Source organism: Primulina eburnea, chromosome 1 (assembly GCF_022965805.1).
Source record: "Primulina eburnea isolate SZY01 chromosome 1, ASM2296580v1, whole genome shotgun sequence".
Taxonomy (NCBI): domain Eukaryota; kingdom Viridiplantae; phylum Streptophyta; class Magnoliopsida; order Lamiales; family Gesneriaceae; genus Primulina; species Primulina eburnea.
The window spans coordinates 6,028,690-6,044,215 of NC_133101.1; the positions used below are offsets into that span (position 1 = coordinate 6,028,690).

The 15,526-nt window shown below is 32.7% G+C and overlaps 1 protein-coding gene across 1 annotated transcript; it reads right to left on the reverse strand.

The window, feature by feature from the left end:
• Positions 1 to 3,519: 3,519 nt before the first annotated feature.
• On the reverse strand, positions 3,520 to 14,744 carry LOC140824285 (beta-hexosaminidase 1). The gene is made up of 15 exons (XM_073185887.1): positions 14,263 to 14,744; positions 14,089 to 14,172; positions 13,571 to 13,606; positions 12,369 to 12,480; positions 12,208 to 12,278; positions 11,981 to 12,111; positions 11,626 to 11,642; positions 11,227 to 11,275; positions 10,476 to 10,576; positions 9,782 to 9,841; positions 7,895 to 7,928; positions 5,598 to 5,696; positions 5,300 to 5,359; positions 4,958 to 5,208; positions 3,520 to 3,902 (listed from the first exon to the last, which is right to left on the reverse strand). Exons 1-15 carry the CDS (start codon positions 14,635 to 14,637, stop codon positions 3,733 to 3,735), a joined length of 1,650 nt encoding a protein of 549 aa, XP_073041988.1. The 5' UTR covers positions 14,638 to 14,744; the 3' UTR covers positions 3,520 to 3,732.
• Between the last annotated feature and the right edge of the window lie 782 nt (positions 14,745 to 15,526).

Below are 15,526 nucleotides of genomic sequence, written 5' to 3' on the forward strand. Positions count from 1 at the left end.
TCTCACATACTCTATCCGGTGGACATATCTCACGTGCCAACCACACAGCCAGAACGTAACCTATAAAGGTAATGTCGATGCTACCTGTGGGGCAGTGCTCTCACACGATCTCAGCCATTGATTTTACATGGTGATTAAACACTTCATGAGGTGTATGTGTGTGTAAATCTGGACCTTTGATCACCTCATGGAAGCAGTGTCTCACAAGGTAGGGTGAAATGAACCGTATATAAATATAGATGAGTTCACGAGCCTGAAGGATATTACTTTCCGGTTAGATGATATGACTATATAACCACGAAATCTGTTTGCTTGGTCGTATTTTGTGAGACGAGTCTCTTATTTGGGTTATCCACGAAAAAATATTATTGTTATGCTAAGAGTATTACTTTTTATTGTGAATATCGGTAGGATCGATTCGTCTCATAGAAGACATACTCTTGCATGTTATCATGCTGCAAACTCGAAACACGACATCAATGGTCAAAAAGCTTTTTTAATTTTTTTTATGTATATCGAACAATTATACAAATACGCGGCTAGAGTAAAGTACTCGATGCAATTACGCAAATTACAAAATGCATATACATTAATTCATAATCGACTTAAATTAGTCAATAACATGATAGTAATTTATTACTGAGATATCGATCGTAACCAAATTATGTAGTCAAATTGATTTGTTCTGTAAATTTGGAATGAAAATAATTTCGTCGGCCACAAGAAAAAGTGCTAAACATTAAATACATTTATTATTTTAATATATTTTACTGTTCTTGAGCAGATTCTAAACATTTATCATTTTTAACCAAACTGAGCAAATTCAAATGTTATTTAAAGAGATTATTACCCAGAATTTCTGGGAACATATAATCTTAGAATATCAGAAAATGGAAATCTCAATTGCTGCGCTTTTGAAATTAGTTTTGGCAGTCACTGTACTGGCGGCTCTGGCCTCAGGTTTTGAATCTCACAATTACCACTCCATACGAACTCAGTCAGCAGTTTTGATAGATAAAATGTCATTCAAAATCCTTTCTTATAGCCCATATATGATATCAATGTTTCAAATTTGAGACGACGTCTCATATTCGACGTTTTCTTTGGATTTTCTCATCTTTACCTAGTTTTATTTTAAATTTGCTGATGCAGATGGCCTAGTGCATGGGAGAATTTGCGAGGTTGAATTTGTGTATCCATGCAACGACAATGTAACTGGATCATGCGAAGCCTGTCTGCAGAAGCTATATTATTTTCCCAACTAACTACGTATCGAGTCTATGCTTAGTCGGGTCGCACACAACTAGTCATTATTGCCAATGTAGGTTCTATTGCTAGGCTCAAAGAATTTACTATGTTTACAGATCATTTGCAAGCATAATGATAAAATGCAGTTGTTATCTATCATCTTTGCTGATTTACTTTCATGTCTCTTAAAACTTATCTCTGCCGGTACTTATCGACGCCGATCCATCGTTGAATAAATTCAAAAGTTCAGATGAAAACTCTCCGATGGTCCCAAGATTATTTCATGTTTCACTTCTTATCCTAATATATATTTGCTTTCTTCCAAATGCATGGACTTGCCACTTCCCCACATTGGGCAAGCTCTCGGGGACTTTTCATTGAATTCAAACACCTTACCAAATTCTCAAGCATTCATAGCACTCTACGTATACCTCAGTTGCTAGTATATCTTACGATGAATCGCTTCTACTTATAAGATGGATCGAATCATTTGTGATAATATTATGTTTGCTCAAGACAGTTTTTTTTTTCCTCGTATAACCGAAAAAATGTAACAGATCTTAAAATCGGTTATTTCGGTCATGTGATAATGAAATATGGTCTTTCTAAGGAGGTAACACAAACTAATGGAAGTCTCATTGCAGAAATAACATGCATGTATGTATCACCAGTATTAATCTTTGTTATGGATTGTATAGTATACCAAAATACCACGTGTAATTTTCCCAAGACGTAAAATATTGGACTCAATATTGGCCGTGGACCCTAGCTACGTATCTGTGCATGGTCGGGAGAACAACATTTTTGTACCGATCGACTTGTACTATTTTTTTCAATTTCAATCATTTTTTATCGGAATGTTGACATAAAATCGAACAGTTAACAATGTATGGGTCATGTCTTTATTTTTCTATGTCACACCAGTATTTTCGGACTGTGAAATCGATATTTTGATAAAAAAAGACCAAAAGTAAAAAAGTACAAGTTAAAAAATTAATACCGTAAATGTTATAATCTTTTGCCTGGTACATATTTCATAGTAATACATAGTATGGTGAATCCAGGCTTATGATTTAGAATAGAATTGACCAAAGGGTCTACCCACGGAATTGGCGTGCATTCAACTCTATATTCAACAGATTATTTCATATATGTCACTGTTCTTGAGCAGATTCCAACATTTATCATTTTGACCAAATTGAGTTTCAATTGCAAGAAATTCGTGCAAAATATAATCTTAAAAAAGATCAGAAAATGAAAATCCCAATTGCTGCGTTTTTTAAATCAATTTTGGTAGTCACTGTACTGGTAGCTCTGACCTCAGGTACTGATCTCACAACAACTTCATATGAATTATGCGATTAAATTAAACTAATGGGAAAATAATTTTTTTCGTTAAATTATTCAATTTTGAGTTGTGCTTTATTAAGTTTTTAAAAGTTGGTTTTATACACTTCTTTTAATTTTTTGGTTATTTTTGTCAATTATACTTGATAAGATAAAAAAATTTTGAAGTCACGTTAGTAATTAGACAAAAATAACCGGAAATTTAAAGTTAATGTACAAAAACCAAACTTTAAAAACTTAGTAGACCAAAATACAAAATTGAATAAATTAGCGTACAAAAATACTATCTTCCATAAACTAATTACATCAATTAGCAAGCAGTCTTGATAAATAAAATGTCATTCAAAATGCTTTCCTAAATATTTACATAAAATGTTGATGTCTTATAATCTATCTGGAACCAACTACCAATGTTCGGTGTTCCCAATTTGGAATGAGATCTCGGTTTGGGACATAAATTGTAATAACATAATCCATCGACATAATTTTAAGAAAAAGAAAAATTTTATTCAAAATTTCCAAGTAATCATAAGTTTCATCCCAAAGTATATAATTAAGTTGCGATAATTGGAACTTTTCTTTCGGTTTTCTGATCTTTACATGGTTTGATTCTATTTGGTGATGCAGATTGCTCAGTGCATGGGAGAGCTTGCGAGCTTGAATTTGTGTATCCATGCAACGATGCTTTGTTTGGTCGCTAACATCTGACCATTATTGCCAATGTAAGTACTATTTGATAGACCCAAATATGTTTACAAATTAGTAAACATATTGAATTAAAATACAGTTACCTATCCACTTTGCTGATTCACTTTCATCTGTCTTAAAACTTATCATGGCCGGTACTTATCGACGCCACTCGGCATTCGTTCAGTCGTTGAATTAATTCAGAATTTCAGAGGAAACTCTCAGAAGGTCCCAAGATTATTTCAAGTTTTACTTCTTATTCAAATATTTATTTGGTTCCAAACACATGGAGATTTCAATTCCCCACATAGGGATACACAGTAACAACGTCAGGACTCCAATAAATTCTGAATGAACACACGTCTTCACATTTGCTTTCCCAATGTATGGGAGCAATATATGCAACCTAACAAACAACAACATATGCTCTTCAATACAAACACATTCCGTTCATTGTTTGTAGCATGATCCTGGACCATCCGGAGCACTTCGAGCATAACTATTTTTAACTGGGGCTGCTTCAACCCCACGCCTTGTTAATTGGCATCGAAACTTCTGCAACCTTGGCAGTACAGTGGAGTTCACAGATGCTAACGTTGATTCATCACTCCATAAGCGCTCTACAGATTCAAGCAAGAGAAATCAGTAAAAGTATTGGGTCATCAATAAATACTATTTTTTAATCGAAATAATCCCAAACCTGTACATGAGAAAACTTATAACATGAATGCCCATTGTAAAAAGACAATGTTTTTACTGGATCAAATATATTCGAGTCACACCAGTCAAGCAGAATACGTTTGTACAGCCATTTTCTACATATATATTTGCAAAAAAGACAAGGAAATCCTGGTACTAGATGTAAACCAATAGATAAAGATTTCAAACAATTAGCAAAAAATCTAACCACCTAGATCTCTTCACAACATCAAAGGTGAACTTTTGAAACTGAACGGATAGTGATTGTGGAACACTTGGATCCATATTTTTCTTACTTCTTACATCCAAAATATAACAAAGCTTGCAATAGCTAGCACAAAATCAAAATTGTCATCGTATCCCCATCAGGAAAATTAATCGGGCCCCTTGTTCATCAAAAGCAAAAAACACATAAACAATTTATTACAAAATAAAGACAAATCCAACAGAAAATGTCTGGAATTGGAATGTTGTGTGCTGCATGGTGACTCCGCTCATGCATATTCATGTATCAATATTGAATATTTTAAATTAAATATAGGAATATTATTGAACAAATAATCACTTCTTTACAAATTTTATATACTTGTTATTTATGAATATCAATCCTAATTGTTTTATTTACTTATATTGCTCAAATATATTTATTATTTATACGAATAGTCAGTCACAAAAGCTAAACTACTGTGGGTAAAAGATATTTACGAAAGCTAAGTATCGACATTGGTTATGAATATTTGTACTAAGAACATTAATATTTGGAGAGGGTAACTGATGTAGTCATTAACAATTGAAGAGTACATTAGATTTTAAATCAATAATTTCGTATCTAAATAAAAATGGGAAACTTAAAAGATACTATTGGATAGAAGACAAGGACTATTATACCTTTCCCCAATAGGACAACACTTTTAAACAGGATCGATAGCAATAAGTTCTTGAAATTAAAGTGCCAATGCAGTATTCCAACACATACCTGCTGCAGCCGCTGCACGAGGCCATATTGTTTGTAGAACATTTGAGGGATCAGCTGTTTCAGCCCACATGCAAACCTCTCCCCCAAGCACAAGTTTTTTCTCTGAAGCATCAGTTATCCCTTCTAAGGGATCAGCATAGTAGACAGAATCCCAAGGGACGTCTAAGTGATCAAGATACCAAAAACCTTGGTTACTATAAATGCATTTAAAACCTTTTGCAACAGCCTTTGGACAAACTCCAGACCCCAACCTACATTGAGTACACAACAATGTTTACATCCAAAAAGGGACCGGTACATCTTCAAATGGTCTAATACAGATCTACAGAACCAAATACTAACCAGTTATGCACCACAGTTTTGGGGTTGAGATCCACAGCAAAGGAATTGAAGGTTTCTTCCCTGAAGTAACAAAATTTGATGCAAGTATCACAGTTATCGTTGGACTAGAAAGTACATGAAAATTAAGAAACATATCCTTTATTGAAACATTAGCTTCTGATATCAGAAAAATTCAACAGAAGAAGAATTTAGATAACATGAAATCCCAGTATCCTAATATTGGTAGCTCAATGAATTTTTTTTGCTGACAAACAAAATTCAGTTTTCGGTTCAGGAAATTACAAATCAAAAAATTTACCAGTTAACTGGAATCCAATTGAATGATATTGCAATCTCCTGAGCCCTGAGAACAAAATACTTGTATGCATCTTTACCAGTAAAATTACGATCTTGAAGCCTGCATATGGAAACTGTAACTATAAGAAAAAAAGGAAGGGCATAAATGGTATGCAGATAATTGGCTCAGAGTAAATACAGAATGGTGTGCTAACTATAGAGTATTAAAAGCAGAATATACCACAGAAAAAGACAGAATAACCAGTCAGATCAGTATAAGCTATATCTTTCAAAGACAGCTGAGAGAAACCACTCATTTGCAGTCCCAATATCAAAATAAAACTTCAAATAACCATCAAACTATTAATTATTAAATAATGTAAAAAGACCAATCTAAGATACATCTACATTCAACTCAAACTAGTAAATGGGATATTTTTACTATTATATAATAATTGATCACCTCATAGTCACCACTTTGGTGTGTTTAATTCCAGTTTTACCCCGACATAATTTGTTATGTAATTTTGATGGTGTGGACTTATTAGCAATCTTCGTACCTCTCTCCATCATCTTCCCATTTCTTCTTCAACTTCTCTCCCTATTTTATCTCAAAATTCAAATGTTTTTTGCTCTCTATAGTTTTTTTTAAATTTTTTTTTTTCAATTTCTTCAAATAACTAAATTATGTGAGCACGTGCAAAACCACGTGCGATGATTACTAGTTCTTATGGAAGTAAAGGATACTAGAAGAGTTAACAATATGAATCTATGTTTTGCAGGGGAGCGAATACAGGAAAAAAGATTCAATGTGATATGAATATGTGTTCTGATAATTTTTCAAATCAAGATATAATACATAGAGAGTACAACTCTTGCATATATGCTTCTATCTACACATCCACTTAAATAAAAATACGTGCATTTATTATATAAATGCATTAAAAATGGAATATTGGTGACTACATCAACCTGTAACATCAACCATACATGCAATGACAAGAAACTATAAATCAGTTTACAAAACCAACACATTAACCAGCTGGTGTCAAAGGATACATAATATATTCATTCAAATAAAAAAAGGTTTAAATTTATCATTGTATTGGACATTTAATTCTAATCAATAAAACAAATATATGAAATTACAAAATAAAATATTTAATTGTCCAAACTCATTCTAAATTATTTAACAAATATAAAGAATTAACCAAAATAAAGAATATGGTTAATCTCAATGGGGTACTGCAATTTACAGCATGCAAATATTATCAATGGATTCAAAGCAATATTATACACATCATTTCTAAATTAACATTTTTACAACTCTATTTATTGTTCCGACTTCCGACAAAAAATAATTAAATTTTTTTCTAATTTTTAATTTTTTTTAAAAATACCTAATATGGTCAAATATGTTCATTGGGTTTATTGGATACAGTCCAAATATAATCGTTAACCACGTCAGATACAGTATGTGTATTTTCTCTATAAAGGATACTTCTATAGACCCAGTATCATTACCCAAGGATTATCCAGCATGGTTTGTGACCGTTTTAGAAGCATCCGTGTACCATAGATACCAGTTAACATGACCATCATAAGAACCCACTACAACATGATCACACTGAAATATTTTGACACTGATGGATTTGCCATAAAAAATAATTGGAGAAGATTGATAATAGATTTATTTGTATGCTATTTGTCCCAAACACGCAACAAATTGCAGATATCCACACCAAATGATTATTTAGATGTGCACGATTGATATCTATGCACTAATGTGAGGGAATGCCTAAAATGTAGGAATTAGCGACGATTTTATCTTTGAGGATAAGTAATTCAGTTCTTTTAGCTAGGTGGTAACCTATTTTGTGCAGTAGATAGATTCCTTGCCATCTGAGTTGATCATGAAAATTGTGATCGTTTTTACTATAAATCAGTGGAGTAGTTAGAACCTGTAAAAATAATCAGAACAATTACTTTTCTTCTAAAAAGGTTCACATGCATAGAGTTGACAAATGAAGAACAGTGTAAAGTGGCATAAGACGAGAATATGAACTTGGTGCAATAATAGTTAACATCGAACTGGTATTCTTCCATCTGTCTCTCTCTCAAGCATGAGAAAGTTTATTTACACAATTCAAAAAATGATAAACGAGAACTATATGCAAGCACTATCAATGATTTGACAGATTTTCCAACCCAAAGAGATCAACAAGCTACTAATTTGAAGTTATGGCTCAAAAAGGAACTTGGCATAAAAAAAGGAGCCAATATGGCATATGGAAGTCACGGAAAAGTGAGAAAAAGTACCACTGCTTCACATGTGGAGTCGAGTTCCAACAATCTGCACAAATAAGTGAGAATGGTAAACCAAACAGAAAATGTAGAGATGATAAAATGTTAAAGAGCCCCAGTGTCACTAACTACATAAAGTGAAATCGTCATATTGCTTTTTCTTTAGCGAGACAATGGTTAAATGTAAAAAGTTTCAGGGATAAGATCAGTTATGCTAAAATTGCAGAATCTGGTCCTCGGAATCATCAATATAATTACCAGCCGAACAACAAAAAAGCCCTATGTAATCAACCAGAATATTGGTCTTAAAAAATGTATAAAAGATTTTTGTACACTGGGAAACAAACCATATCAAAGCACCATGAGTAAGTCTGAAGAACTTAGAACGCAATTAACAGAACTGACAAGATTATATTACATAACTGTAGCAACAAAATGCCACTTTTCTCCGAGAGCAGATCTTGAATTCCAATCATTAAGAAAAAATATCTAACCATCAAGCAAAACCAGTAATTTGATTCCCTCTGTAAGGCTCCATCATATATATAAAGACCTCAAAAAGGTTCCATTCATATGCATATAATCATCAACATATAAATGCTTGGGAAACATTTGAAGGCCACACAAGGTTCCATTCCCATGCAAATTCATTAACCACTTATGTTTCAGAACCATACTCAAGCGAGTGGTTTACGATGTACAACCATCTTTATCACGGAATACATATAAAACGATATTTATACCATCTCTAATATATCGCAAATAATATCATTAAAAGGAATTTGGTTAAACTTATTTAAAATACCATATGTATAGTGAATGTAATGCCTAAAAAATGAAGGCAAATTACTTCATTTAAATGAAATTTGATCTAATTTATATCGCAAATAATATCATTAAAAGGAATTTGGTTTAACTTATTTAAAATACCATATATATGGTGAATGTAATGCCTAAAAAATGAAGGCAAATTACTTCATTTAAATGAAATTTGATCTAATTTATTGTCCTAGATATTTATTTAATACATATACACAAATATAAATATTAAATTTTTTTTAAAAGTGGGGGAAATTATCACATCAAACTTTTTAACCCAATCTATCGATTTTTCTTGTCTTAAATATATTGACTCTGATCATGACTATCTTCAATTCACATACATCTAACAATATTTATGTCCATGTGTGTATCATTGCATATATTCTGTTCTTTAAGCTTAAAGATCTTGCCCATCTCCATCATAAGGACGTCCACAAGAACAAAAAACATACAATGATACCCTTATACAAAAAGAAATATTGTTAGGTGTGGGTCAATTGAGGACAAGCATGACGAGAGGCAATACATAAACGAGACAAAAAAATATAAACAGATTTGGTTTAAACAATGTTGATGTGATGTGATGTGACTATTTCCCCCTTATTAAAAACAAGGTATATCATAAAATCTATACATAAATATATATAGGATATTAATTTAAATCAAAATGCTTTTAACTAAGTTACTAACACCATTTATCTTCATTTTGGGGGCTTATGTTCCCTATATAACTGGCCAAGTTCCTTTAAATGACATTATTTACGATTATTTTTAGGATCTTACAACCAGTCTTCAATATAAGCTCTCTTATACAATTTCAGAAACTAATTTGTGCCCAGTTGCAAAGGTGACAAGGTCAAACAATAAGTGCCAACACAAACAACAGCACACGAGTGGAAGACAAAATACAGTACCAGATATTTATCATACTTATCGTGCTCAAGATATAAAATATCAAACGAGTTCTTATTTTCCTGTAGTTTTTTCCGAAAAAAGTAAACAACCATTATAGATATCTTCAAGCAAAGAAAAATATCATACAGGAAGGTACTGGTAATAATAAAAAGTACTGGTTTTCACCTGTATGGACCTCATCACCACCTAAATGAAAAAGTTCAAAAGGAAAAATCTTCCTCATGTCTGCAAAACGGAAATTGATTCCACAATCACAAATAGAAGCAGGTTCTCCAAGCACAATAGTTTATGCAGATAGTAGGCCTGAAAGTATCAGGGATTCAGTGTCTCCTGAGTTTGATGGCTCCAATCAAATAAAACTTTAAGTTTAGAGATATCTCTGGCCTCTTCATAACTTGTCCTGAGTTTATATTCTTATCGAACAAAGATCTAGTCAAGAAGAACTTGCAACTAACAATCATATGGTAGTGAATTTCTGTTTTGACAGAGTTACGCATAGTTAATTCTTTGTTGGCATCATCTATGAAACTGAATTTCTGTTTTGACAGAATTATATAGATTTAATTCTTTGTAAGCTGTAAGTCAACAAAAAAGCTATGCCGATTTAGTAATATGCAACATTGATAAATCGTGAATGTGTGAGTTGTTTGTCATTACTCTTTCACTACTTCAAAGGAAATCTCTCTTTCTGAAGAACTTTTTATATAAAGATCTCAAATAAAAAAGATAGGCCACATATAGATGTTATTCGGTGAAAAACTTGCAACGGATCGGCAAGATAATCATAACAGTTCAACATCAAGAATCACAAGTTTAGCAACTCATGCACAATTTTGACCAAAAGAAGGTATACTGTGACCTGCCAGGATGCCAGAGATCAAATCAAATGTAAAGTTCTTTGAGACATCCAAAGGCTCTCTGCAGGAGGGAGAAGGCCAAAGATCAGGATATCCTATTCCCCTGCATTAAATATAATTTGTTTGATGTTATATATTTGAAGATACTATCACAGTTTGCAGATGCAAACAAATAAATTTAGTTTGTGAAGAAAAATAAGCAATTGTCAAAGCCTAAACTACGTATCCTTGGCTTAGTTAGAGACGAAAACAACAATGAATTCTCTCCAAATAGCTTCCATTGTTCATACACGGGAAGAAGTGGGTCAGGTCTACTAGAAAGTATGCAACCACAAATGTTCATTTAGCCATCTGAAACATTTTAACATGAAATAATGATACGATAAACATGCAGCCTGATTGGTATGCCTGCTGAATACATAAATGTGAAATTGCGCCATCCAAGTTACAAGCATTCTATGCACCTATTTGCTTCCATTCTTGACCCAAAACTTAAATAAAAGCCAAAATTAAATCACCCAGTGACTTCAAAACGCTGGTGCTATAAAACCTGAAATTCTAATATATTGTTTCTAAGAGAATTCACAAACAAATCTTGGAAATGGTTATCATAACTGTAGCCCCAGTACATGAGTAATTTTTGGTATGTAACCTAACTAGGGCCAATAAAAATGTTAACGGACAAGTTGTTTGGTACTAAGAGTATAATTTACAAGAGAGATATTTTGTATTTCACGATGTCATTAGCTTTACCATGATTCTGCATGCCCAGGAACATCAACTTCTGCCATAACATTTATGCCTGAAATAAAGACAGATTGAAGCAGTTAGCCGTTAGTCCATAGAAATTTAAGTTGCAATTTGATTTATGATTTAAACACGAGGAATGGTTGGAGAGTCGATAGATTTGAACACCACAAGTTAATTCAACTAATAAAAACAGAGTTGAAATTGGTTATCTTGAGGGAAAAATATTTACAGTCACTGAAAGGATTAAAATGGTTTCAATTTTGGCAGATTTCAACTTCATCACACTGATCCTGAACATAGCTCAAACAATTGGCCAAGGATTTCATAACCATTTTATCAGAGTGATCATGAGTACATATTAGAATTTACTCGTAAATTTCTTTCTCATGGCATGCAACATACCTCTCAGTTTTGCGAAACTTCATTTTCCGCCATATGCAGCAGACATGAGAGATAAAAACATCATTAGAATTTACAACAGGAGTACAAAAAACATGAATGTATGCCCATAATGAAAATATTTATAATCCAAGCTTCTATATTAAGGTCCTAAGAAAAATAAATTATCAATTACTGCGAGCTTAATAAGCTGAAATTCTGATTTTCATAATCCATGGTCCTGCTAGTGGGATCAACAGGGATAACTGAACCGATAAATGTCATTCCAAGAAAATATTCTAATAGAAATAATTTATTCTTGGTGCAATTAAACTGCTAAGTTAGACAAGAATGTGACAGAAATATAATAGGTACATACTTAACAATTTCATAAGCATCATCCACGGTGTATCGTTCCCACTTGGTGTATGCGCCTTTCCACAAATTTGGATAGGTTGGCACTTCAAGAGGAAATGACTCTTCGTCTATGATGTGCCAGTGTAGGACATTCTACTGAATGCAATAAGAAAATATTTATATTCCAGAGAAAGAAGGAAACAAATTGTTCAAACAAAGAGAACTGAAATGGTTATCAACGGGTCTCACAAGTTTGGCATATGACATAGAGTCTATAGCTTGCTTGATTATTTCAATTGGCAAATAGTGCCTTGAGGTATCTGCCAAAACATGAGAATGTTGCAGTCATTCATAAGAAAAGCAGTTTAAGAATAACAATAGATTGTCAATCAACAAAAGACTCCACTTACCCAGCAAGAGCCCACGGTAAGTGAATCTCGGCTTATCCTGAATGTACCACGGCGCCTTATACAGTTCTATTTTTTTTGTTTCATAATCAAAATCACATAGCTGGCTCAATGTCTGGACAAACAGCATAATCAACTAAGTGAGAGGATAGCCTTTAATTCAACATTTTTTTTATCTCCTCCATATTTTCGTGAGACAGTAGGACTAAGCAAAAAAGGATTCCAGAAAAGCATTCTCGTCAACCCCTCTTTTGATCCACAAAATAAATCCCTAAGGCTATGTTTCTTCATTTTCCAAAAATACTAATAAATTATTTTATAATTCTTTTCCAAGAACACATTCAACACACTTTTTCATTCCACGGTATAATCACTATATTGATTCAAATTTTACAACTCCCAGAAATAGGTAATATATCTTCAAATTTAATATACCCAGTTGATATTAATTTTAAAATATTAAATAATCCAACATATTTTCACATGAAATGAAATCTACTTAGAAAATATCTCGTTCCAAAATATAACCAAGCATGCATCATATTCCCCAATCCAACTTCTTGAAATACATTTTCAGAAAATATTTTTAGGAAATATTAACTAAAACTTTTCACCTTGTTTTGTTTCATTTTTTTTCTCTATTTCCCTTCACCCCAGATAAAAGAAAGTGTAATAATCAAACATAACAATATGTTAAAATCTTTATACTACAGCATGGCACCAGTCACCACTATTTCAAGAGAGTGTTTTTCGGAAATACGATCCTATGTGAACTAAGTTTTTGTTTTCTCAAGGATGCATTTTTTTTATAAATTTCATAATATGCTAGAGTCGTTGGGTTTTTACTTACTTTTTGCTAGTGTGTACAAAATTTTAAATTTTTTACAAGAACATATTGAAAAGAACAATAAAATAATAGGGTAATCACGTCGAGTAGCAAAAATTTGATTAATGGTAATGAAAACCTTCGGGGACATGAAATGAATGAAAATCTAGTTCTGGCAATGAATAAAAATAAGATGAAAATTTTTTTATTTCCCTTGGAAAATATTTGTGCGAAAAAAAAACCCAAGAACGCCATTCTTTTTCTGACTCATTTACATGTGAATCTAGCAAACACATTTACAAGCAATCAACTATCACCACTTCTCCAGAACTGAATAAAACTGTAATTACCATACAACTGTATGGTGTGGACTACTTACCTCTAGGCCACGTATAGCCCCATAGACGGTATTTGCCTGCAACATGACAGATTAGCTACGATTAGAAATTAACATTGGAATAGTGCCACGGTGGGGGGTTGCATAATAAGCACAAAACAGCTTAGTTTTGGTACTTTAATGGACAACAAAAAAAAGATGAAGCTGTATCCCAAATTCATGACATGGTAATTCATAACTACACTGACTAAGCACAATTACATAAGCTTCATGTCCAGCAGTCATTTGAATAATTCTATTTTAGAACGGAAAATGCATAAATATATACAATGATCTAGCCTATCTTGTAGTTCAATTCCATCACTAGGTAGTTAACATACATATAAAATACTAAAATTGGCCCCAACATAAATAGCAAGGAAAAATCATATTGTCTGGCTCAAATAGATTCTCATATTCATTAATGAACTCTATGTGCAACAAATGTATGCCGTAGTTATATTCATTAATGAATTATCTGTGACTGGAAAACCCAGTACAATAAAATATATAACTTTCACCTCAATTGTGATTTCTCCAATGATCGACAGCTCATCTCTTCCTGCCACCATTAATGAGTAGCTTTCGTCAACTCCGAGTTGAAGCTGCAACACCCAAATTCAAAAAAAAAAAAAATTGTAAAGAAGCTGGAATCGAAGAAGCAAGCTTTACATAAAAAAAACCATTGAAAACACCTCTTCATCCTCTGAATGAACGATGACATTGACTTTCGTAAGATCATAGTCAACCCCAATCTTCGGAAACCTAGAACTGTGCTCGAAGATGATGCCTTTATATCTGTTGAAGGCTTGCGATACAATGGGAGAACCGCCACCATTCCCGCTGGTAACAAGCGACAGATTGGGGTCTACGTTGAGAGTTTGATTGCCGAAAGTGTAATTCCAAGGCAGTGGCCAAATATAGGGGAGAGAGTCTGCCTCCCCATCATCGAGCTGCTGTTTGAGCTTCCGACTGGTTGAACTGCGACCCAGGGACGGCGAAAACAGTAGCAGTACCAGTAGAGGAAGGAGATAGCCATAGCTGTTAGGGCTTGAAGAGTGAAGATTCATCTTGGTCGGAAATGAAGAATGATTCGTTTACCAACCAACCAGAGAGTATATTACAGCATTCGGAAAACTATCTTGTCTTTGAATCATTGGAGTGGTATGAGTAAACTATATATATATACTGTGATAATGTGATGGGAGGAATCCGATATTTTAGTAGAGATTGTACATATTTCTATTTCATCGAATATTTATATATTTTTATATATTTACGAGTAGTTTATATTTACATTGAAATTCAAATAAAGTTTTAGTCATTTTCGAGTTCGAGCACATCGTTTTCGCGTTTTTTATTCAAGAACAATCCAGTAAGTGAGCTTACGTTTTAAAATGAATATATATGTTTTAAAGTGATCGTTCACAATATGATTTGCTTTTCGATTCGTTTCTTTTTGTTAAAGTATGTTCTTTTCCGACGCAATCATATTTTGAAGTTTATAAGAACTGTTATGATTCAAAATAGAAAGTTTATTACTCTAATACAGTGGATAATAATAATTGACACATGACATTACCTTTTAGAAGAATTACATATAAGAGATTAATCGATAACATCGTGGTTTATGAGATGAATTCCAATGTCACCGTTTCTTATTATATAAAAATATGTTCAAGTTCGTAATATTATGATTATGTCGTGTTTATGAATTTAGAAAGTACATATATATAATATATATATATATATATGTATATATTGTTCTGTGTTCAATCAACTATATTTGCTGAGTATTTCACAAAATACTCATCACTTATATTCTCACTCTAGATAAAAACAAGAAACAAATCGAGGAAGAGGAACACGAATATTTTTGGGATGATGAACAAGCTAGTTAAATCAAGACAAATCATGCTATTTCGTTTTTATTTATGTTTACATGTTTTACATTTTTAC

Coding starts and splice junctions, on each gene's coding strand:
- LOC140824285 (XM_073185887.1), bottom strand. CDS start 14,637: ATGAATCTTCACTCTTCAAGCCCTAACAGCTATGGCTATCTCCTTCCT. Junction 12,112..12,207: donor CTATGTCATATGCCAAACTT/GTGAGACCCGTT, acceptor TGCATTCAGTAG/AATGTCCTACACTGGCACAT. Junction 5,209..5,299: donor AAAACTGTGGTGCATAACTG/GTTAGTATTTGG, acceptor TACTCAATGTAG/GTTGGGGTCTGGAGTTTGTC.